A 22,464-nucleotide genomic window follows, 5' to 3' on the forward strand; every position below is an offset into this window, starting at 1 on the left:
TATATTTATTAATTATTGTTTTATTATCTTACTGTTTGAATAGTACTGTTTGTCTTACTCTGTTTGCAGGTACGGATTATATAGTTCGCCTTTTGATCCAGTTCTGTTTGATTTGGAAATAAGTGGCTCTTCTTGTAAAAACGTATACAACAGCAGCATTGGCGTACAGTCAGATGAAATTGATTTGTCCGATGTTCTGTCAGGTACGTACATTTACCTAATCTGTTGTGGAATAATTGATAATTCTCTCTGTTACAGTTTTCTTTTAGTGAAGATGTAGTTTTATACTTTCCATCTGTTTTATAGCTGTGCATAATGAAGTTCAAGACACTCTCTTTCTACCTGAGATCTCTTACGTTTCCTGTAGCCCTTAGGGCAAGAAAAAACCCCCTATTTCTGGAATCTGTTCTTTTCTTGTCCTGTGGAAGATCTAAGTAAAGGCTAGAGATTAAATGGAATGGATGCTATCCTTCCCCGGGTCAGTCGTCTAGGAAGCATCTGTTGCTTCTGTTGAGAAGCTTCCTTCAGATGTGTTGTTATTCATTTAGACTGGCAACCACCTCGTAGGCAAAGAAACCTAAAATAGGGGTTTTTTCTCCATTTGGGAAGCTGCCATATGGCACTCTTAAATTTTACAGATGCAAAGATATATTTTTTTTCTGTTTCAGAGGCATTAAAGTACCTTAAAAGCATATTTTTATGTGTCCTCTCAGGTTAGTTCATAAGTGAATCTTTTAGGCCATGGAATGTCCTAAGAATGAGACAATTTTTACCAGTTGGGAAATTCTTTTCATAGCGAGTTTATTCATCAGTCATAGTGATTCCTTTCCTTTTCTTGTATGTCTTGTCCATTTCCTTTTCATCCCGCCCTCCATAAAGTGCGGTGAATTTGTTAGTATATCAAGATCTTACACTAAACTGATGGCTTATCTTGGTGGTCTGTTATTTTCTTGCTCTTCCTTTCCAGTAACACCAATGGATGTTTGCAAGCTAATTTTCTCACAGTGTAGAAAGAATAGAGCATCCATATATAACTTATTTCTGGAATTAAGAAGGTTACACTAAGCTGCTGCTGTCACATTTGATAGTTTGAGTTATTAAGATACTCTGTTCAGATTTGGCAGCATTATCCGTTTTAAACTCTACTTCCATTTAGAATGTGAATCTGACAGTATTAAGGTGTTTGCTCTACAACGTGAAGTAATAAAATATGTGGATTATATTTAAATTCTCCTTTCTACTCCGTGACTTGAAAAGCAGCTATCAAGAAAACATTAGCTGATTGTGCAGATATTTATTTTTCTTTCAGGAAATGGGAAAATAAGTAGCTGTGCAGCTGCTGAGGGTAGTTTTACTTCCCTTACTGGGCTTCTGGAAGTTGAACCTCTGCACTTTACATGTGTTTCAACAAGTGATGGAACTAGAATAGAAAGGGACGATGCAAGTACGTTTACTGGTATATATAATTTTTCATTTTTTCTACTTAGCATAGTTCCACAGTCTGATATGTTAAATTGGACATAATGAGCACTGTTTGACAGATTACCTTTAGTTTTGTAACTGTTGAAATGTAGAGGTTTTTTGGTTTGCTTGTTTGTTTTTAAATAGTTACTGTATGTGAAGTTAAATTTCTTGAAGCTTAACAAAACAACTGAATTCCAAATTTATTAACTTGAATCAATTTGTTTCTGTCATAGAACGTGACATACAAGCTTGCATCTTTACGTTGCAGCTTTGTATGGCAAAAGAATTCCAGGGCATTAGGTGGTTCTTCTGTAATGAAAATGTTGCATGTGTGATGGGTGTGCATAGTCTGTAAACCATATACTTCATAATTCAAGATGATAAAAGGAGATAACTCCTCTTGTTTTTACATTGCTCTTAACAGTTACTAAGGGTTTAAACTAAAGGTGTGTTTTACTATTTCTTTTCTACATACGTGTTTTTGGTTTGTTTGTTTTATGCCAGTGAGTACGTTTGGGGTTACCCCAGCAGTTGGTGGCCTCTCTTCTGGAACGGTTGGGGAAGCCTCGACAGCACTGAGTTCGGCAGCCCAGGTAGCTTTGCAGTCTCTCTCTCATGCAATGGCCTCAGCCGAGCAACAGCTCCAGGTGCTGCAAGAGAAACAGCAGCAGCTTTTGAAGCTTCAGCAACAGGTTGGAGGCTATTTGGCTATTTTTTAATGCTGTCTCTAAACTTCAAAAGCTGAGGAAGTAGTTGCAGAGCCAGTCACCTTGTTTGGTGTTTGGTTTTACTTTTTTTTTCCTTTTCCCTCCATAGTGTATTTGAGGAAGGGACAGTGCTGCACTGAGGGTTGCTCTTACTAAGCAAAATGCTGAGAGTGTCTCCTTCCATGCTGCCTTAGTCTTTCAGACTTGGATTTTTTTTGTATATTTTGAGGGTGGGTTGGGAATTTGTAACCAAAACTAAGTCTTAATACATAAGTATATCAGTCTGAAATTGCAAAAGACCACTAAAATGAAAAGTACAATTGCCAACGCAGGGAAGTACCAGTCTTAAAACCGTTGTCAGTATGAAGCTTGGCCGTGTTGTCTCTGCTTTGCTGTTCAGTTGTTTTTTTAGTTATTTTTTTATTACTTCAGTTAATTATTCATGTTCCTCAGCGAGTGAGGTCAAATTTAATAGTTTCATTTTTCAGCTTATAGTTGGATATCTAACATGCTTGTGTTGAAAGTAGTATAGGTTTATTAAATCTAGTTTTATAACGAAAGTTGCACTTGGAGTTCAGTGCTACTGCTGTGTTCACCAACAGTATTATCTGCTACATACGCTACTGTTGTTTTCCCCACAGAAAGCTAAGTTGGAAGCAAAACTGCATCAGACAACAGCAGCAGCGGCAGCAGCAGCATCAGCAGCATCAGCAGTTGGTCCTGTTCACAACTCTGTGCCTTCTAATCCAGTAGCAGCCCCAGGGTTCTTCATCCATCCTTCAGATGTCATTCCACCCACACCAAAAACAACTCCTCTATTCATGACTCCACCTTTGACTCCACCTAATGAGGCAGTTTCTGCTGTTATTAATGCAGAGCTTGCTCAGCTTTTCCCTGGTTCAGTTATTGATCCCCCAACAGTTAACCTGGCCGCACATAACAAAAACACAAGCAAGTCTAGAACGGTAATTATTTTTGTGTGCTTTTCTTATAGAAACAAGGTGCTGTAAGCCTTATCAAGATCTAATCCGTACTTGACTGCTAGTAAATACCTGTTTATTTGGATTAGATGTGAAAACTATATCACTAAATGTAGACCGTATGGAATGGAAGACCTGTGAAAGCAAGACAGAGTTGTTACAGTACCTCAGATGGTGTCTTTTAATTGGAGCTGGCTTAACTGTATAAGGAGTTGTTAATCTTCGAACTTAATAGTTAATATATTGTGATGACTCATGCTGAAATCTAAATGTAATGAGGAGTTGTCAGAATTGTATATCTTTAACTCACAAGAGGTTTTTTTACAGTGTTTTGTAAAGAACAGCTTATTATAAGTCCATAGATTTTTTAATGACTTAATTTTACTAATGTTTTCCCATTCTTCAGAATCCACTTGGATCCGGTCTTGCTCTTGCAATATCTCATGCTTCACATTTTCTTCAGCCTCCACCTCATCAGTCAATTATTATAGAGCGAATGCATTCAGGTAAAACCAGAACTCCTGATAATAATTTTCACCCATTTTCTAATAAGAAGTGGAGTATTTTCCGGGGTCTTAAGTAAGTTGCTTAGCTGCAGTCGCACTTGGCTTTCCAAAGAAAATATATTTCTTGCTTTGCAAGGGTCTTAAGTAAGTTGCTTAGCCGCAGTCGCACTTGACTTTCCAAAGAAAATATATTTCTTGCTTTGCATTTCTGTTGCATGTGCAATTTTAAGACACAGCATTCAAGAATGTTTGTCAAATTGAAAAATCCTGGGGGTTGGGAGAATGTGTTGGGTCTCTGGACAGAGCATTTGTTTGGAAATAATGCATAAAAAGCCTAACAACTTAAGCTGAAGGCAGAATTTTCTTTACAAAGTGTATAAACTGTGGTGAGAGATTCTGAGATTGTGCAAATATTTTTAACCTCAAGTACGCACCTTTTGAACAATATGTAAACAATGGCATCATTGTTTGAGAAGTAGTGTCTCTTCACTGGTTAGCACGCACTGATATTTTAGGCAATCGTGTGTTTTTCCCCCTAGGAGCAAGAAGATTTGTGACCTTAGATTTTGGAAGACCTATATTGCTGACTGATGTATTGATTCCCACTTGTGGAGATTTGGCTTCTTTGTCGATTGACATCTGGACTTTAGGAGAAGAAGTGGATGGAAGGCGACTGGTCGTGGCTACTGACATTAGCACACATTCACTTATTTTACATGACTTGTTGCCACCCCCAGTTTGCCGGTTTATGAAGGTAAACAGAGATAGACTGCATACTCTTATATTTTAAACTCTTGATCTTTGTTAGTATGTCAACTTTCTCATAAGTTCCCTTCAGGCCAAACTTTAGTTGACTTAAATTTTTACAGGTGTCTGTATTGGTCTTTATTTTGCCTGTTTTAATACAACCGTGTTACAGTATAGTTGTGTTCTCTTTCAGATCACTGTTATTGGTCGATACGGTAGCACAAATGCCAGAGCAAAAATCCCATTAGGATTTTATTATGGCCATACCTATATCTTACCCTTTGAAAATGAGCTGAAACTAATGCACGATCCCCTGAGAGGAGAAGGCGATGCTGCAAATCAGCCAGAAATTGACCAACATTTGGCAATGATGGTTGCATTGCAAGAAGACATACAATGCAGGTTAGAATAAAAAGATGTGCACTTACTTAAAACTTAACTTAAAACACTGGAGTATCATAACGTTACAGATTTTTTTTTTTTCTTCCCACAATATTTCAGACCAAAGAAAAGTCTGGTTTTGTTAGAGTTGTTACAGTGAGTATCTTTATAGCAGTAGCAAAATCTACGCTGTATTTTTTTTCCATATCTGTTCTATCATTGCATTCAAAGTGGACCACAACTCATCTTCTGGCAGGGTGACTGTCAAATGTATTGCCGTTTGCTAAAGTCTGTTGAATTGTGTGTTTCCCTTTAGGTACAATTTGGCCTGTCATCGGTTAGAAATCCTTCTGCAGAGTATTGACCTGCCACCACTCAATAGTGCTAACAATGCCCAGTACTTTTTACGAAAGCCAGACAAGGCAGTGGAAGAAGATAGCAGAGTATTTTCTGCTTACCAGGACTGCATTCAGCTACAGCTTCAACTCAACTTGGCTCACCATGCTGTTCAAAGGCTCAAAGTAGCTTTAGGTGCAAGTAGGAAAACACTGAAAGAGCAATCTGATCCAAAGGAGTTGATTCAGATGTCATCCACAGAACAGTTACGCACCATCATTAGATACTTACTGGATACTTTGCTTAGTCTGCTTCATTCTTCCAATGGTTAGTATATTTTGAGTTGTTGTTGTTTGTTGTGTTAGGGTAAATAATTTGCAAGTGTTTCTATTTCTTAATCTGTACTTCCCCATTGTAAAGCTTTTAAACTATGTGCAGTTATGCTTTTCTGTGGTTTTAGTTGCTGCTAACGTATGGTGTAAAGTATATGGTTTCAGTAGTGACATCAAGCTGACCTAAGTACTTCCTGCTCTCAAAAAGGATAGGAGAGAGTGTTGAGCTCCTGCTCCATTTTTCATAGTCCTGGCTGCATATTCCTTTGTTGAGACAGTCATCTGATCCTTCTGTGGGCTGATTCAGTTTGCTGAGGTAACAAAAGACTGCCCAGGCAAAATACTCATGTTCTTTTCATAGGTAGAATCGGCTTGGGGAAGGATCTGCAAGCATCAAGCCTGCACAATACCGGGGATGGATTAGGCAGTTAGAAATGGGGAGGGGAAGCAGAAATTGCTTCTGTGGGGGGAAAAAAATCATAAAACAAGTATCTACTCAGTTCATGGGTTTTAATATTCAGTAAGGATTTTTATTTCTTAAACGTGCTACTGAAACAGTTCATGGGGGATTAAAATTGAAAAGTCTGAATAGGAGTGGTGGTTTGTTTTGTTGGTTTGTTTGTGGTCTGTTGTTTTGGTTTGGGGGGGGGTTAAGAAAAAAAGAAAGAGCAGAACATTGTTCTACAGCTAGATAGGTGTGTCTGTCTTCTAATTTTCTGTGCCAGTTTCTTCTTAAGGATAATGATGGCTCAGTTTTTGCTTTGTGTATATTCTATGGGGGTATTTCCACTGACGTAAAATTGACTTTTGGCCTGGTCTTTATGGGGCACTGAGGGATATGGTTTAGGGTCCCTGGCAGTGCAGTTGGACTCGATGATCTTAGATGTCTCTTCCAACCAGATGATTCTGGGGCAAATGGTAATTTGCAGGTACCCACGTGTTCTCTCCTCCTTCCCCACTGAGCAGATTGGTCTAATTGTAATAGTTTTCAAAACTTCCTGCAAACTTTTTCTTCCTATATTTTTCAAGCCATTGTCTCCTTAAACATAGTTGCTTCTTCTCTTTTCTTAAAAGGGCACTCTGTTCCTGTGGTTCTGCAAAGTACTTTTCATGCTCAAGCTTGTGAAGAATTATTTAAACACCTGTGTATCAGTGGAACCCCAAAGATACGATTGCATACCGGCCTTCTGCTTGTCCAGCTCTGTGGAGGAGAACGATGGTGGGGTCAGTTTCTCTCGAATGTACTGCAAGAGTTATACAATTCAGAGCAGCTTCTGATATTCCCACAAGACAGGTAAGGTATTAAGTCTGTGGTGGTTGCCTGTGGGTCACTTAAATATTTCCATTGTTCGTAAATTAACATTAGGATTAACAAAATAGGACTGAAGGATACTTATCCATCCATTCCATTGATTTAAGAAGTAGGCCCCAAAAAACATTGCAGATGATAAATGTCTGATTGCAGTTATTTATTGCACCTACAATAAATTGCTGTCTTTCCTTGCCTGGAGGTCTTCATATTCCTAGCAGAATTGCTCCCCAGTGTCCAAAAATTGCCTTCTCCTTTATCAGGCTTAAGTGCACTCTCGTCATAGCACTGCTCTTCTAATGCATTTGGAAGTAGGATTGAGCCCGGAAACCACAGTACTGGAATTTAATACCAAAGATTTCTTTGAGATAAGAGCAAACAAGCATTGAGTTGAGCACTGAATGTTAGGTGGTTAATTATTTCAAATTATTGATTGAGGTCTTTGATATTCTAAATATTAGCATTTTATTTTAACCAAACATATTTGCCATTTTGTGGCTTTCTGCCTTCTTTAGACAGCAACATTTGTATTTGCGTAATTTTTAAAAATTAATTCAAGAATGCATGGATTTAATTGTCTATTGCTGCTGTTCAGTATATCATATGCAATGGGAAATAAAAGGGATGAAATCTTGTTTCAGATATACAAAGTGGAATGCTCTGCTGACCTCTTGAGGGTGAAAGAGAAAGATGTTCACCCAAAAATACTGCATTATCCTTACAACGATAGAACATGAAATCCAGTTCACTTGCTGGGCCCCAGTACTGCTTTCTGTGGCAATCTGCATCTGTCTCAGATGAAAGACTAGGGGAATATTGTTTTCTAAGGGGTGTTTCAGAATATTACTGGATCTGAAAAAGAAATAAAATCTTAAATATGTAAATTTCATTTTTAGGGTCTTCATGTTGCTTTCTTGCATTGGCCAAAGATCGCTTAGCAACAGTGGTGTTTTAGAAAGTTTACTTAATCTCCTGGATAACCTGCTGTCACCACTGCAACCTCATTTACCTGTGCACAGAAGAACTGAAGGTAGCCTTCTAATTTGGGAAACTCTTATTTCCATATTCATTATAAGCTAGAAAATTGAGATACTAGCTCACAGATTTTTTTTGTTTACTGTAATTCTAAAACATATTTGTCTTTTAAAATGTGCTGAAACTTCTTGTTCTTTAGGTGCTAAAAGAGATTCCTCCCCTCACCCACCTCCTCCTCATTTAAACCTGAGCAAAAACTGTTTGGTTGCTTTTAATTCAGTATGAAGCTTTAAAGTTTTAACAGAGTTGGGGGTTAACGTGCAGGGTGCAGACAGCTTTAGTGACTCTAGTGAATGACTTTGGAATTTAGTGTTCTGGAAGGAAGTGCCCCTTTTTGCTCATGAGATCCTTTCTATCTTTGAAGCTTTTGAGATGAAACAACGCTTATGAAGACAAGTTGTTATGTATATCTGCATTGTTTTTGCAAACTACATGGATTTTTTCATAATCACAAGGAATCTACATTTTTTCGACCCTAAAATTACTGAAATTGTATTCTCCAAACTTGATTTTCTTTAAAGGTTTTCTTAACTACCCTAAGTTTGAAGAAAATGATTGCTTTTGAAAACATCCAACTATAGGCTACTTAATTTGTTACATCCATGGAGCATTGTAGAACATAAACTGTTTAAAATTCTTAGCATTGTGAAGTTGATAAATGCCAGCTGAGACTCTGTCCTTGCTTTTTACCATGTCTCCTGATGTTAGCAAGCCTACAGCTGGTGTCAGAAGCTGTCCTATTGCTTCGCATTGGTCTACCGTGTACTTTCTCTAGTGTGGCCATATCCTGCTGTAGTCTCTAACTAGTTTGAGGCAAACCCAAGCTTACGTCTCCTCTACCTCTGTTTGCACTCTCCCCACAGCTGCCAATTCCTTTCATAGCTCTTGCCTTACTAGTTGTCCTCACGGAGGACTTTAGGAAGCAGAAGTAACTGATACTTCAGAGCTTTATTTGCTGGTCTTCCAGCTTCCTTCCTCCTGGACAGTACAGGTGAGTACTAGGGCATTATTATGTGTGATGGAAGCATCAGGTACAACAGAAGAAATTCCTATTTGAGAACTATCACGCATAACTAAGTGTCAAAGGGGTGAAAACTTACTGGGGAAAAAGACAGAAAACAAAGGACAATCAGCAAGAGGTGAGTGTTGTGGGTAGAGAGAAGTTGTAAACTTTGAGGCAGAGGCAGTGGGAAAGAAAGCGAATAAGCAAAAGACACTTGGAAGGAGGGAGAGAAGATGAAAATTTTGTTAGGTTTTTTTTTATAAGAGGTAAAAGGAAAAATGCATTTGTTTATACAGAAGTATGAAAAAGTGTGTATTTCACTCTGCAGGAGGCTCCTTTTTCTTTTGCCAGTCAAAAGGTGTGTAGCGGTTGCTAGTGCTAGTCACGTCTGTTCTTGCAATTTAGTCTGTGGTTCTTGCTGAGGTTCTGTTATGGGGTGGCCTCCTGCTCATCTGCCTGCTTGGGGTGCACTGCTTTCCGCCAGTGCGGACAGGAAACTGGAGTTGTCAGTTGGGGCCAGCATCCCATTGCTCGGGCTGCCAGAAGCTACATGTGACTTTGGAGTCGTTTCTGTGCCTTAGTTTTCTTGTTTGATCTGGAATTAATAGTAGTTTGAGTTAGAGGGGTTTTGCAGTCAATGCATGAAAAGTATAGTGTAATTAAATGTGATTCAGCACACTGCACAGAGACGAAAATGTGCATGTCACCTCTAGTACCCAGCATCCCATTGCTCGGGCTGCCAGAAGCTACATGTGACTTTGGAGTCGTTTCTGTGCCTTAGTTTTCTTGTTTGATCTGGAATTAATAGTAGTTTGAGTTAGAGGGGTTTTGCAGTCAATGCATGAAAAGTATAGTGTAATTAAATGTGATTCAGCACACTGCACAGAGACGAAAATGTGCATGTCACCTCTAGTACTAATGGCTTTATCGGTACTATGTAGAAGTATGCGCTTGGCATAATGACTGTGATTAAGTGGTCATGAATTTTAGGGTTCCGGTCTTTATTGGGAGCTCACAAGTTCACTTTAAAACTGTTCATTTAGATTTGCTCATGTACACTAAGATTTCTTTTCTTGCATGATGTATAAGATACGGTTTTCTTCCTTTCTGCCGGTACAAAAATACTGTATTTAATGTGTGAGACTGAAGTAGGCGATAGGCAGTCATTCGTGCCTCCAGCATGGTTCATCTAGTCTGAACTCAAGTCTTGGCTTTACTGCATCTTACTCAAGCAGCTATGCGTAAATACACTAACAAAGGAGTCAGAATGAATGTATTTGAATGCAGAGTTATAACTCTCTGGCTGAAGCCGGGTTGATGGAGGAATTTCACGCTATAGAATATGAGACATCTAATTTATGTGCTTTAATGCAAGCAGCTGTTATTTTGTGTTTGGTATTTAGGAAACTTAGACATACAATCTTTGACTTTTTGAAAAAAATGCTGCTTCATTTTTAGCTTTTACAGTAGAGGTGAAGGTTTTGATTTCTGACTTCATCAGACTAAGAAAACTGTGATGTTTTCTCTTGCACTTGAGTTTTATAATGAATGTTTGATTTCTTCCCTTATTTGTGAATGCTCAGATTCTTACCCTCATTTGAAAAAAAAAAAAAAGGGGTGTGTGTGGAATCTTTGTGGTCTAGTGAAATGTGTTTGTTGTGGCTTCAAAACTTTATTAAGGCGCTCAAATCTATTTATTTTGAAGGGGTTTTAGACATTCCCATGATCAGCTGGGTTGTAATGCTGGTGTCCAGACTACTGGATTATGTAGCTACTGTTGAAGATGAAGCAGCCACAGCCAAGAAGCCTCTGAATGGAAAGGAGAGGGAGCGATTTGTGACAGGTCTGTAACAATAATTAGCAAAACTTACTTCTATGGGTATTGGTTTGGGAGCTGTTCAAATATTTAAAATGTACTTTCAATTCACTTGAAAAATGAGATTTTTAAGAGACGCGTTGAGATAATTTTATTTGCGTTGTTGTCTGCTTCTTCTTGTCTCCTTCTCCTTAGAAATGTGACCTCTTTAGATTTTTTGAAGTAAAAAATACAGGATTGATTGTAGTTTGTAAAATGTCTGTATATTATCCTGTCACTCTGGGACATGGTAACTGAGAGAACACCACGTTGAGAAAGTTTGTACTGTGAGAAATGGCAACAGTATGACTTCATAGCTGCTTTGGTATTTGCCGCAGTATTTGTATCCAGTATTTTTAAATGCGTTTTTTGTCTGTTTATTAAGTGGATTAGCTGTGGTTTTCTTTGAACATGTTTTCTAAAAATGAAAATTGTAAAGCTTTTGTGTAATGGAAGCTGTTCAGATACTTTACGTTAAGACAGTCTTGCTTACCTCCTTATGTGTTTTAAAATAGGGAAAACAAGATGGTACCACTACATTTTACAATGACATAGACATATTACCATCAGTGGTGACAGCTGCATGACGGGAGTTAGATTTTCCTTGTTTCTTTAGTATTTAGTATAGGGAGATGCTAACCATTGCTGCAACATAAATACTGGAGTTGACGTTTAATAAGATGAATTAATATCTCCTTTTTTTTTCTTTCTTTTCCACTAGGAAACCAGTGGAGTTTTATAAATAATAGCCTTCACACTCAGAGTCTGAGCAGATCTACTAAAGGCAACAGTAGCCTAGATAGACTGTATTCCCGAAAGATCAGAAAACAGCTTGTGCATCATAAACAGGTGACTGCCAGAACGGTAGTGGCTATTTTCATGGAAGTATATCTCATTTCTAGTATAACTCATTTCTCGAAAGAACAGCTTTGGCCTTGGGACTCATTCAGCCTGGCTTTGGCATAGGTCTGGTTCTGTAGCTAAAGGCTGCCTAACTTCTTTGACATTCGTCTCAAACCATGGGGAATGGGATCTGCTGAAAGAACAGATGTTGGAGTGTACTGTTGCACTCTGGCCTATATTGAACAGTAAATATCCTTTACTTTCTACATAAATCTGGATACCCCTGAGTGCAAACACCTAAACTGTGATTTAAAAGTTGGTAATTCTCAAGACACAACATTTTCATTTCTAAATGAAACCATGCAGGTGTTGTGACCCTGCGCATCTATGCCTTGAGCTCCTTTAAAAATACTGTTTCTTCTTGAGCTTCATCTGTTCTGGGTCTGCTAGTACCCTTTATGGCATCTTAGTTAAAATTGTATATAAACTATATTTTAAAAGCTCAAGTTACCATTTGAACTGAAGATTACTATCATATGAACATACTGATCCTTTTAACATCTTATTGCTTAAGTTTTCATTTTTTCCTATTAACATTTTCTTTTAGCAACTTAACTTATTAAAAGCAAAACAGAAGGCTTTGGTGGAACAGATGGAAAAAGAGAAAATACAAAGCAACAAAGGATCATCATACAAACTTTTAGTAGAACAGGCAAAACTAAAGCAGGCTACTTCAAAGGTATGATGCTCTGAAACTGTAACTGACTTCTTGTCCTTTTTGTGAAAAGACCTGTTCCTGCAAAGTCATTTTTGTCCTTCCTTGACCTTACTTTAAAAAGTTACTTCATCATGACTGCTGTCACATATATTCTGATGCTGACAACAGCAGTCATCTGGAGATCTCTTGCACTGTGAAAAATACCCTTCTACAGGGGTTTTGTAGTCATGGCCAAAATCACTAATAATCTTGTAGCTTTGGGAATGCCAGTCATGTCTTTAAACTTTGGATAACATACACCAACAGAAATATAAAATAATACTTTATATGGCTAACTTTTATGCATGATACTCCTCTGGATGCTCTCCTGGGTGAGTAATCAGAAAATAATCATGCTGATGACGTGTTTCCCCAGACTACTAAGTGCAACTTTTGAAAATGTTTTCTGAGCTTTCTCAGAAGCTTTTTAGCTTCCTAAAAGTGCTTATCACGTAAGTTGTGGCATCTTGCAGTAAGCTTCAGATACTGAGAGTGGATGTAGTAGTTAAAGAATTATTTGGATTGAGATGAGGTACTGAAATGTAGGGCCTTCTGGAGATGGCAATGTGGACTTCGCAAGGAGCACAAATCATGTAAATCTTTCTAGCTACCAGACTTAGGTATCTCTTTACATGTTTACTCTCTAGTTCCAAAAGTACTGATGTCAGTTAGGATGACTGAAAATAGGCCTGTGGAAAGAGATTATGGAATGTTGGACCTTACTGGCGATCTAAAGGGAAATTTTGCAACAAATTCCAGTAATTATGAAAAAAAAAAAACCCAACCAAAATTTAAACACTGGCATAAAAATAAAGTCCTGAATTTTCACTAACTGCTTGTCATGAGCTGTTCTTTCCTGCACTATCTTCTGCTTTATTTCAGCAGGTTATATCAAGGGGGATACTCCACTGGTGGCCCCCTTGAGACATCTTTAAATGAATCACTGGCTGGAAATATAATGTCCAGCTATTTAAATTTCCCTTTACAGCAGCTATGTTGCATCAAAAAAGCATGTCAAACTAAAGAGTTTTCCCCTTGCAGTATCTTTAACATCTAATTATGGTATCACTATATGCTTGATAGCTGCATTTTATGCAATTTTTACTGCTTTGCCTACTAATCCCTTTCAGTTATGACAAGCTGTGTGTAACTGGCATTTAGGAGAAAGCTGAAACCTTTGTGTTAGTAAATAGTTCTCTCTCTGGTCTACCTCAGGAGCTACTGCTTAAGTGGGATTATAAGAAGTGTTTGTGTTTCCTAGTTTTAAACTGCTTGTGTAGCTGATACAATGAACTCAGCTGCTAAATGTGTACCCTTGGATGGGAGTATTAATTAAAGCACCTTCTTTCTTCCATTGAATTTGTAGACCCTGTGTCAAAAAAGTTGTAGTTTAGAACCCTGATTAAGTATCAGATTAATTTACATTTATGGTGGCTATTTAACACTTCATACCCTCAAGGAAGCTAGAAATTACTGATGTTTTCTTTAATATGAAGAATGGAGAAGTCAGCATTCTCGCACGGGTAAATTTGCATATTAGCTATTTTTAGATGCAGTTTGCTTCATGGTAACCATAGCTTTATGTGGAGGTGTGGAAATAGGAAAGAAACTTCTAAAATACATATTCTCAATAACTTCTCTGGCAAGCTTAATTGGCACTTGTGCAGAACTGGGTGGTTTGGTTATGAGTCTGTCACCAGAGATTGCATACTGCCAAACAATTTTCTGCCGGTAAAGCCTTAATTCCGTTCTGGATTCTCATATATGCTTAGACTCTTTTTTGTTGTTGTTGTTTTGGTTTTGGGTTTGTTTTTTTTTTTGACGTTTTGCAATTACTGTTATTGTTGTGTCAGGTTTCACTGGGAAAACATTTAGAAGTTAGTTATAAAATGTTACTGTTGTTTCAAATTTAATTTCTGCAGCACTTCAAGGACTTAATACGCTTGCGTCGAACTGCAGAATGGCCTCGTTCTACTTTAGATACGGAAGTGTCAACAGCGAAGGAAACTCCAGAAATTGAACCACTTCCATTTACACTGGCCCACGAACGTTGTATTTCTGTAGTGCAGAAGCTGGCACTCTTTCTCTTGTCCATGGACTTTACTTGTCATGCAGATTTACTTCTATTTGTATGTAAGGTAAACAGAATGTGGAACATAACTGTGAGGTTGCAATGAAGACCACATTAAATTAGCCTTCTATTACTGCTTTTTTGTTGGCTTGATGGTAAAAATTAGCTGCAGCATTAAAATTTCTAGAAAGTTCTGGTGAGGTAGTTTTTCTGATATGTCACCTTTTATGTAACTTATGATAGCTTCAAAATTGTGTAGAAAATAACTTTAAAAATATTTTCATCTATTACACTTGTAAAGCTCTAAAATGTAAGCTTGTAAAAATAGCTGATTTCTAAACAGAGTCTAATAATTATAGAAATTAAACCTATTACATATTTTCATAGTGTTGAATGTGAATAGGAATGTAACTCCTTGTTTTGGTTGTAGGTTCTTGCTAGAATTGCAAATGCTACAAGACCAACAATTCATTTATGTGAGATTGTAAATGAGACTCAGTTGGAAAGATTATTGCTGCTTCTTGTTGGAACTGACTTTAACAGAGGAGACATTTCTTGGGGAGGAGCATGGGCTCAGTATTCTCTGACTTGTATGCTGCAGGATATTCTAGCAGGTTTGTTTTTAGTTCATATTTTTCAGAATGTACCTTACACTTGAAACTGTTTTTGTTTATTATTATGTTAGAACCTGTTCACACTATCAAGTTAGTTAAAAAAAAAAACAACCCATAAAATCAAGATTAATGTGTAAAAAGACAATTTAAAATTGCAAGTATGGCTAATCATGAATTAGTGACTCGTTCATTGAAAAGTCAATATTTGTATGACCCTGATTATCTGAAAATTATTCAGAACTCCTCCCTTTGAAGAAGAAGCCCTTAGAGAATTTAGAGTTAGATGAAGAAAAACAGTTGGCCTAGGCACTGGGATGTTAATTTGTAACTGGAATAAAGCAGTAAGTGGAGTTGTCTGCTGAATCTAATTCATAGGAGAGTTGTTGGCACCTATAGCAGCTGAAGCTATGGAAGAAAGTGCTTTGGGCGAAGATGCTGGAGCTTCGGCTGGGGATTCTGATGACTCTCTCCAGCAGTCCACAGTTCAGTTAGTGGAAACAATAGATGAGCCTTTGACTCATGACATCACAGGTAAATTATTCCATAATCTTGAGCTATATATACATATACCAAAAGAAGTAAAAAAAACCCTTGTTCTTATTCACCTGTCAAAATACCAGCACAGAATTTTTGGTGATAGGATAATTAGTTTCTGAAAATAGTCAGAATACAAGCAATTCTTCAACTTAGTTTTACATCTGATCAGTAGAAAATGGTAATTTTTCTGATTATTTAAAAAAGGCTACTTGATTGCTTTCATTAACTTTTTCCACTAAGATGTAATATTAAAAGTCTTAAAAGTTATCCATTAAGTATGATATATCTATGCTTCATTATTTGTACTTGGTAGTATTAATACTCTTAATTCAAAGGTGCTCCACCTCTGTCATCTTTGGAAAAAGATAAAGACATTGACCTTGAATTGCTGCAAGACCTGATGGAAGTTGATATTGATCCTTTGGATATCGATTTGGAAAAAGATCCCCTTGCAGCGAAAGTCTTCAAGGTATGACACACCTGAGTTTTCAGGATACATGTGGAATACCAAAATTCTTTCTTTCTTACACTTCATTAGTGGTATTTGATGTCTTAAACTTGCTTTTTGCTTTTTATAAAAGTTTAATGTAGAATGGCAGGAAAGAATGTAAAGATTTTGAGATGTTTCACATCTCAAAATACTTTGCTTTTGCGTGAAGATATCTGTATAAACAAGAGACTCTGCATTTACTCATACTTGAGCACATGTTAAAGACAACAAAAGTATAATGTGAAAGAAAAATAAGATCTAGTCTTGTCCTTTTTAATTAAGAGTAAAGTGCCATTTGCTTCTGTAATTGATCTTAAGAGTTACTTCTCTTAGTATGGTGTTAAAGTCAGCTTAGACCATCTTCAGATTATGAAGAGGAGAAATTTAATTTCAAAATTTATTTCACTGTGGAACAAGAAAGTTATTAAGTGCTTTCATACTTAAAATTAAAGCTAAACATATCAAAGGTAGTGAAATTACATTTAGATTGTCAAGGGTGATTTAAAAACAAAGATATTTCGTTTGTAAAGAAACACAGCTGTTCATAATACAATGGTGAGTGTCTTTTCTCTGTCTGTAAGGGTGATGCTCTGATTTGGAGTTTTCCCAGTCCTCTCAGTATTGACTCAAACCTTCAGCCTCCAAACCTTCATTTGAATTAACTGAAATTCTTTCTCACTACTTGCTCAGACAACACTAATTCTTTTGTCGCTATATTCCCTTATAACCTTCCACTGAATACCTAGCAGATAAAGTTTTCTTTTTCTTTGAGTCTCACCCTACCAAAAATTCCAGTTATTGCTTAATTTTTTTAATGTTTCCCTCCTTCTTTATTCTGCTATCATTTCATGTGGCAGTACTTCTTAGTGCACTTCATCCACAGGTATCTTCATGATCTTATAGCCTAATTGAATGTCCTCTAAAAAAGAGCCAGGAAAACACTACTGCTTTCTTAATCCTTCTTAAGGTTTGCTTCTGTATCTGTAAAATTGGTACTGAATCTTGCCGTTAAAAAGACAGGCATACACAAATTGCCTTCACGCAGTCTTACGTTAGGTTTTTTTTCCCTTGTGGTCTTTTTCTTAGTGTCTTGAATAATGACACTTGAGTAGAGATTATTCAACTCTTTCTTTTGCAGAGCCCAGTACAAATAATCCCTGAGCCTCACTGAGGCTTCAAGGTACTTTAATAGTACAGTTCGTAATATAGTATTCTGTCTTGATAAGTAACTTCTCCAAATACCTGTGTGATACTCCCAGATTTACAGTATGGTACAAATGTGTGAATAAAAACTGATGATAACATTTTCAAACTGACTTCTTGAATCTTTGAGACAGCTAACTGCGTTGCTGGATTTTGACAATCACTAAGGATTCAGTAACTTATACTGCAGTGAAAATTGAAATAAATTTTTTCTAAACCTAATGGATTCAATCTTCTGGTTTTAATTTTTTTGTAATGTCAATGTTTGATATTAGTCATTACAAATTGTATTTTTGTACTTGGGCAGTCTAAAGAGTTGCCATTTATTTTTTTTTCTCGTTCTTTTGTTTGGTTTTAAGCCTATAAGCAGCACCTGGTACGATTATTGGGGTGCTGAGTATGGCACCTACAATTACAATCCTTACATTGGAGGCGTTGGAATTCCAGTTGCAAAACCGCCAGTAACTACAGAGAAAAATGGATCGCAAACCGTGAGCGTATCAGTCTCTCAAGGTAAGCAATGAACTGAAGTTCTGTTCAGGGTGTGTTCTCTGTGATGCTTTATGTGACGCTTTTGCGTATCAGCAAAAGTGTATAAGCACTTCTTTGCGTATCTTAATGTGAAGTTTATATTTAAAACAGTCTAACATAGCAGAAAAACTTACTTTCTAACGTTTTTGAACACACTTACAGGCAGTTTTAAATAATTCCTGTTTTCTCGGGAAATTTTGGAAGTCTTTTTCTAGTTGGCTGTTGTTCGGGCCTTACCCTAAGGAATGAGGTGGCACACTTGTTGAGTTTGGAGAAGTACTGCTGTTGCTAACTGGGGTGATAGATCTTTCCCTTGCCACACTGGGGAAAACTAGCTTTTTGGTAGCTTGAGAGCTATTATTACCTTGGGAAAAACAGGTTTAAACATATGCAGATTTAGTCATGTGTAATATTAAAGTGACTGTGAAAAGAAATTCGTGTAAGTTTCACAGAAATTTTTAGGATCTTGTTGTTTATATATTTCACGTCTCTAAGAATCTTATGTTCGGTTCAGGTGTAAGTTTCTACGTACGTTCTGCTTTCATCACTTATAAAAGTTAATTTTCCTGTTATGATATTGAGATTTTTTTTCTGTTTAATGTGTACTGTATATCTATGTTGCTTGCACAGGAAATTAGTATAATTAATTATATTCTTTATATAATTCAGTTCTACCCTGTTTGTTGCCTTGTGTAGCTTTAGATGCACGTCTAGAAGTTGGACTTGAACAGCAGGCTGAGCTGATGCTGAAAATGATGTCCACCCTGGAGGCTGATTCCATTCTACAAGCATTAACAAACACATCTCCTACATGTAACTACACATTGTCAAATCATTCTCTTCACGTAATGACCATGGTGCTTTGAAACTTGTACTGATTTTTTTCTGAGGTTGCTTAGCAGCTAGAAAAAGTTACTTTGCTTGAATTTTCCTGTTAGGCCAAGTTTTGGAGATAGTTCTTTATGCAGATTTTTGAATTATGTGTGTACGGATGTTTAAGGCATTTTGTGAAACTGGTCCGATAGGCAAGATTTCTTTTATCGTGCATTATAATACAATGAAAGAATTGTTTTCATTTTCCAATCTAGCTGCAAGTGAACATTCAGTTTTCTGTTTTAGTGAAGCTTCATTCTTGCAGTCATTATGAAATTTCAGCTGTTTGAAAGCTGCTTTGCATTTGACAGTTTCACCTGTTCAGTGATCAAAGTGAAAATACTTGAATACAGTTTTGAACTCAGCAGTTCAGTAAGCTTTATTTTACAGAAACTCTCACGATGCCAATTTTCTTCTTAACATATTTTCAGTGAGTTGCGTTACCCATCTTGTTAAGATGTGCTTCTTTGTAGCTCTCTGGGTACCTTAATGTGCATGCAGTCGTTAGTTGCATATCTGATAACAGAGTAGGATTAGTGACATCCTCAGCCTTTATTCTCTGGAAGTTTATTATTGACTGCAGTAGTTTTACTGTAATGCATGAAGAGATGTTCCAGTTGTTTGTCTTACCGCTGTGTTATCAGAACCCTCCTATAATACGTGTGTAGCAAGAACTGAGAAAAAGCGTTTCTGCGGGCTCCCTTTCCAGACAGTTTTTGTGAAGATAGTCTGCTATTCAACTATACCTTTCACAGTATGGTAGTCAGTAGTCCAGTTTATCTGAATATTACATTGAAAATGTTCGTGTACATTATAGGTGTCTTTCCCTTAGGTATAAAATGTGAGGAAATAAATATGAAATCCCTTTCTTAACTTTTACAAAAAAATTCACGGGGGGGATGGTACTTTTTTCTTTTTTAGTAACCCAGTCTCCTAGTGGAACTGATGATTCATTGCTAAGAGGATTACATGCTGCTAATCCAAATGCCCAGCTGATTGTACAGTTGTCATCTATACCTATGCTGAGCGCGTGCTTCAACAAACTCTTTTCCATGCTACAAGTGCACCATGTTCAGGTACAGAATTATGAAATCGGAAATGTTTTCGTAGTATTTGTCGCTAAATTTGGAAGTTGTTTTCTTGTACGTACTACTTAGGATTCAAGTAACCTGTGACGACATGTGCTTTATTGCTTTTGGAGCTGTCATGGGCAACAGTACCACAACGTAATAGACAAATTGCTGAAAGCTTTTATCAAATAGGACAGATCTTGTTACAGTGGAAAAGTGGGTACACATTTGCATACTTAAAACCAAGTTTGTAAGTTCACTGGAGCGTAAGTGTTAGCTTATTAGCAAACAGTGTCCCTAAGTGAGCAGTCTCCATCTGCAGAGGTGTTCAAAACCCACCTGGATAAACCCCTGAGCAACTCAGTCTGTTGTCTTCTTTGGGCTTTCTTTGAGCAGAAGATTGGATTGGATAACCTCTAGAGACCCTGTCCAAGCTGAATTATGTGATGATCCTAAATGTTAAAATTAAAAGTGTGCTTTTTGAAAAGTCATCATTTTAGCAGTGCTTTCTTGGTGCATACAAAGGAATGTCATGTGTGCTATATATGTGCACTTAATATTTGAAGTGTGTGGCTGTCGCCACCCCTCAATCATTCTTCAGATTTCTCATCCAGTATACAGTTTGTGGTGTAAAGAACCTTGGTGCTTCCCCAGAATATCTAAGTAGTTACTTATCTCAAGGGAGTTATTCAGAGTGAGCATCAGTGTCTCTCTGATAGTAAAGGTGGTTTCCCAGTAATTGAGTTGGCCTTTTGAATAATTTTGGTTGTCTAGTAAACATCACTTGACTATATTGATACATTCCAAAAGCTTACATGCAAACCAGTGTTACAAGTGTAAGGTTGATACATACATTTCTGAGCAGTGAGAGCGTAAAGCTGCTTTTTTTTAAATGTAAGTTTGAAAAAACCTCTTAAGTGGAACCTAATTGTATTTAGAAGTGATCGTTTACAAAAACCTAATGGAAACATTTGCTAGTTATGCTGAATTTGCCTTGAATATTATGTTTATTGGAATCTTCAAATCCAGTAAAGGGGAGAGTGAATGTGTGTGTTATCAGTAAATCAGTAGAGCTAAGAATATAGATAAGGCTTTCAAAATCAAGATAATCTTTTATGCTCTGGCGTTCTGTAAAACAATTGAGTTTGGTCTGATAGTGGGTTTTTTCCCCCCTTGTTTTCAGCTCGAATCCCTTTTGCAGTTATGGCTCACATTAAGCCTGAATTCCAGCTCCTCTGGAAGTAAAGATGGTGGCACTGATATTTTCCTTTATAATGCTAACCGAATACCTGTCATTTCCTTGAACCAAGGTAAAATACATTAAATATGGGACATTAATTTTCAGAAAGTATGATAAAAGATTTTTTTTTTAAGTACTCAATTTTTGCTAATAAGCAAAAAGTATTGCAATAAGTTTTTTTCATAAGGTCAGTGTTGGGATAGTTTTGGTGTTCTTATTAAAGAGCTCTTGGGCTCATTATCTTAACATGAAAATGTGTAGCTAGTAAGTAACTGGGAGATGATTTCTTGAATTTGTGTAATCTCCTCAAATTAAATTGTAAAATGTATGGTTCTTGTTATTGCTCTCAGGAGGACTGTTTAAAATACCGTTGTTGTATAAGGTGAACTGTGCACTTGTATGCACATCTCTGACAGTTCTTCCCCTTGCATACCATCCTACGATCCCTTTACTATCAAAGGGTTGGTGGAGGGAGGGGAAGCTGTATTACTTTTTGACATCAGACAGCTAATCTAGGACGAAGACAGGTCAATTTTTTTTCTGTAATATGTTATACTGTGTAGTTTAGAAAATCTGTGGTATCTTGTGGGGACAATCCAAAACATTAATGCCTGCTATAATGAACCTGTTATGCTGACTTCCACGAGAGCCTTCTGAAACTTGTTTCTTTGCATTGTTTTCTCTGAGATGTCAGGGTCTGGACACTCTAGAAAGTTCTGTGGGCCAGTTCCTGTGAAGTGTTGATGAGGCTTCTTTTCCTCATTTCCTGGAACAATAGTTGCCAAAACAAAGTTAAATACAACAAACAATAACATTAATAATAATAGATACAGCACCTTAGAGTAAAAGAGATTTATAGTAATGGTCTGAAGATTAAAACTTGGAAAAATATGTTTTTCTTGACAGCTTCAGTAACTAGCTTCCTGTCAGTTCTGTCCTGGTATCCTAATACCTTACTCCGGACATGGTGCCTTGTGCTTCATAGCCTAACTCTCATGACAAATATGCAGCTGAATGGTAAGTTTGGTGGTTTTTTATTTTACCTGTTTTGGTGACATAAAAGTGACAGTTGATTCCTGTCCAAAAGACTACTAGAACTTTCCTTTTGTCATTTTAAGTACTTCCGTTGATTCTTCATAGCTTCAGGCTTTTCAAGAGTGGGCTCCTTGAATTGCTCAAATTAATTAGGTAGTTAGGTACAGGCCTAACAAGTGAGGATGAATACAGTGGGGAAAAAGCTGGAGTGTTTTAAATAATGTTACCTTCAAAGAAACATGAAGTGAACAAAGCAAACGAATTGAAGCTACACCCCAAATGTGCCCTGTTCAGAAAACTTCAAGCATACACTTCATAGGTGATTCAAAGTCTCTGAAGAAAATTAAATACCTTCTGTCTGTACCATTCAGCAGAGTAGGAAAGCACAAAAGTATATCCCTTTTTAAAATAATAAAATTATAACCGTTCTGGGTGCTTTATTTTAAAACTAGTTTTAAAAATTAATTTGGATACTGAAGAAATATACAAAATTTGAATGATGCAGTTATGTTGAAACAATGAAAAGTTACAGAAAACTGAAAAAA

At 37.0% G+C, this 22,464-nt stretch overlaps 1 protein-coding gene across 1 annotated transcript in view; it reads left to right on the forward strand.

Annotated features, from left to right (window-relative positions):
* Positions 1-69: 69 nt before the first annotated feature.
* Positions 70-22,464, forward strand: part of LOC104501235 (baculoviral IAP repeat-containing protein 6) — a gene marked incomplete at both ends in the record, with an annotated part of 45,553 nt that continues 23,158 nt past the window's right edge. The window contains 22 exons of the mRNA XM_010145049.1: positions 70-203; positions 1,310-1,444; positions 1,969-2,156; positions 2,813-3,136; positions 3,558-3,657; positions 4,197-4,411; positions 4,598-4,806; positions 5,102-5,448; positions 6,528-6,747; positions 7,659-7,792; positions 10,506-10,643; positions 11,377-11,504; positions 12,106-12,237; positions 14,178-14,393; positions 14,757-14,940; positions 15,316-15,471; positions 15,813-15,946; positions 17,530-17,683; positions 18,398-18,514; positions 19,496-19,650; positions 20,828-20,954; positions 21,791-21,901. Of these exons, the coding sequence (XP_010143351.1) occupies positions 70-203; positions 1,310-1,444; positions 1,969-2,156; positions 2,813-3,136; positions 3,558-3,657; positions 4,197-4,411; positions 4,598-4,806; positions 5,102-5,448; positions 6,528-6,747; positions 7,659-7,792; positions 10,506-10,643; positions 11,377-11,504; positions 12,106-12,237; positions 14,178-14,393; positions 14,757-14,940; positions 15,316-15,471; positions 15,813-15,946; positions 17,530-17,683; positions 18,398-18,514; positions 19,496-19,650; positions 20,828-20,954; positions 21,791-21,901 (3,758 nt within the window). The remainder of the gene's footprint in view (positions 204-1,309; positions 1,445-1,968; positions 2,157-2,812; positions 3,137-3,557; positions 3,658-4,196; positions 4,412-4,597; positions 4,807-5,101; positions 5,449-6,527; positions 6,748-7,658; positions 7,793-10,505; positions 10,644-11,376; positions 11,505-12,105; positions 12,238-14,177; positions 14,394-14,756; positions 14,941-15,315; positions 15,472-15,812; positions 15,947-17,529; positions 17,684-18,397; positions 18,515-19,495; positions 19,651-20,827; positions 20,955-21,790; positions 21,902-22,464) is intronic.

This window comes from Buceros rhinoceros, unplaced genomic scaffold (genome assembly GCF_000710305.1).
Source record: "Buceros rhinoceros silvestris isolate BGI_N320 unplaced genomic scaffold, ASM71030v1 scaffold1550, whole genome shotgun sequence".
Taxonomy (NCBI): Eukaryota; Metazoa; Chordata; class Aves; order Bucerotiformes; family Bucerotidae; genus Buceros; species Buceros rhinoceros.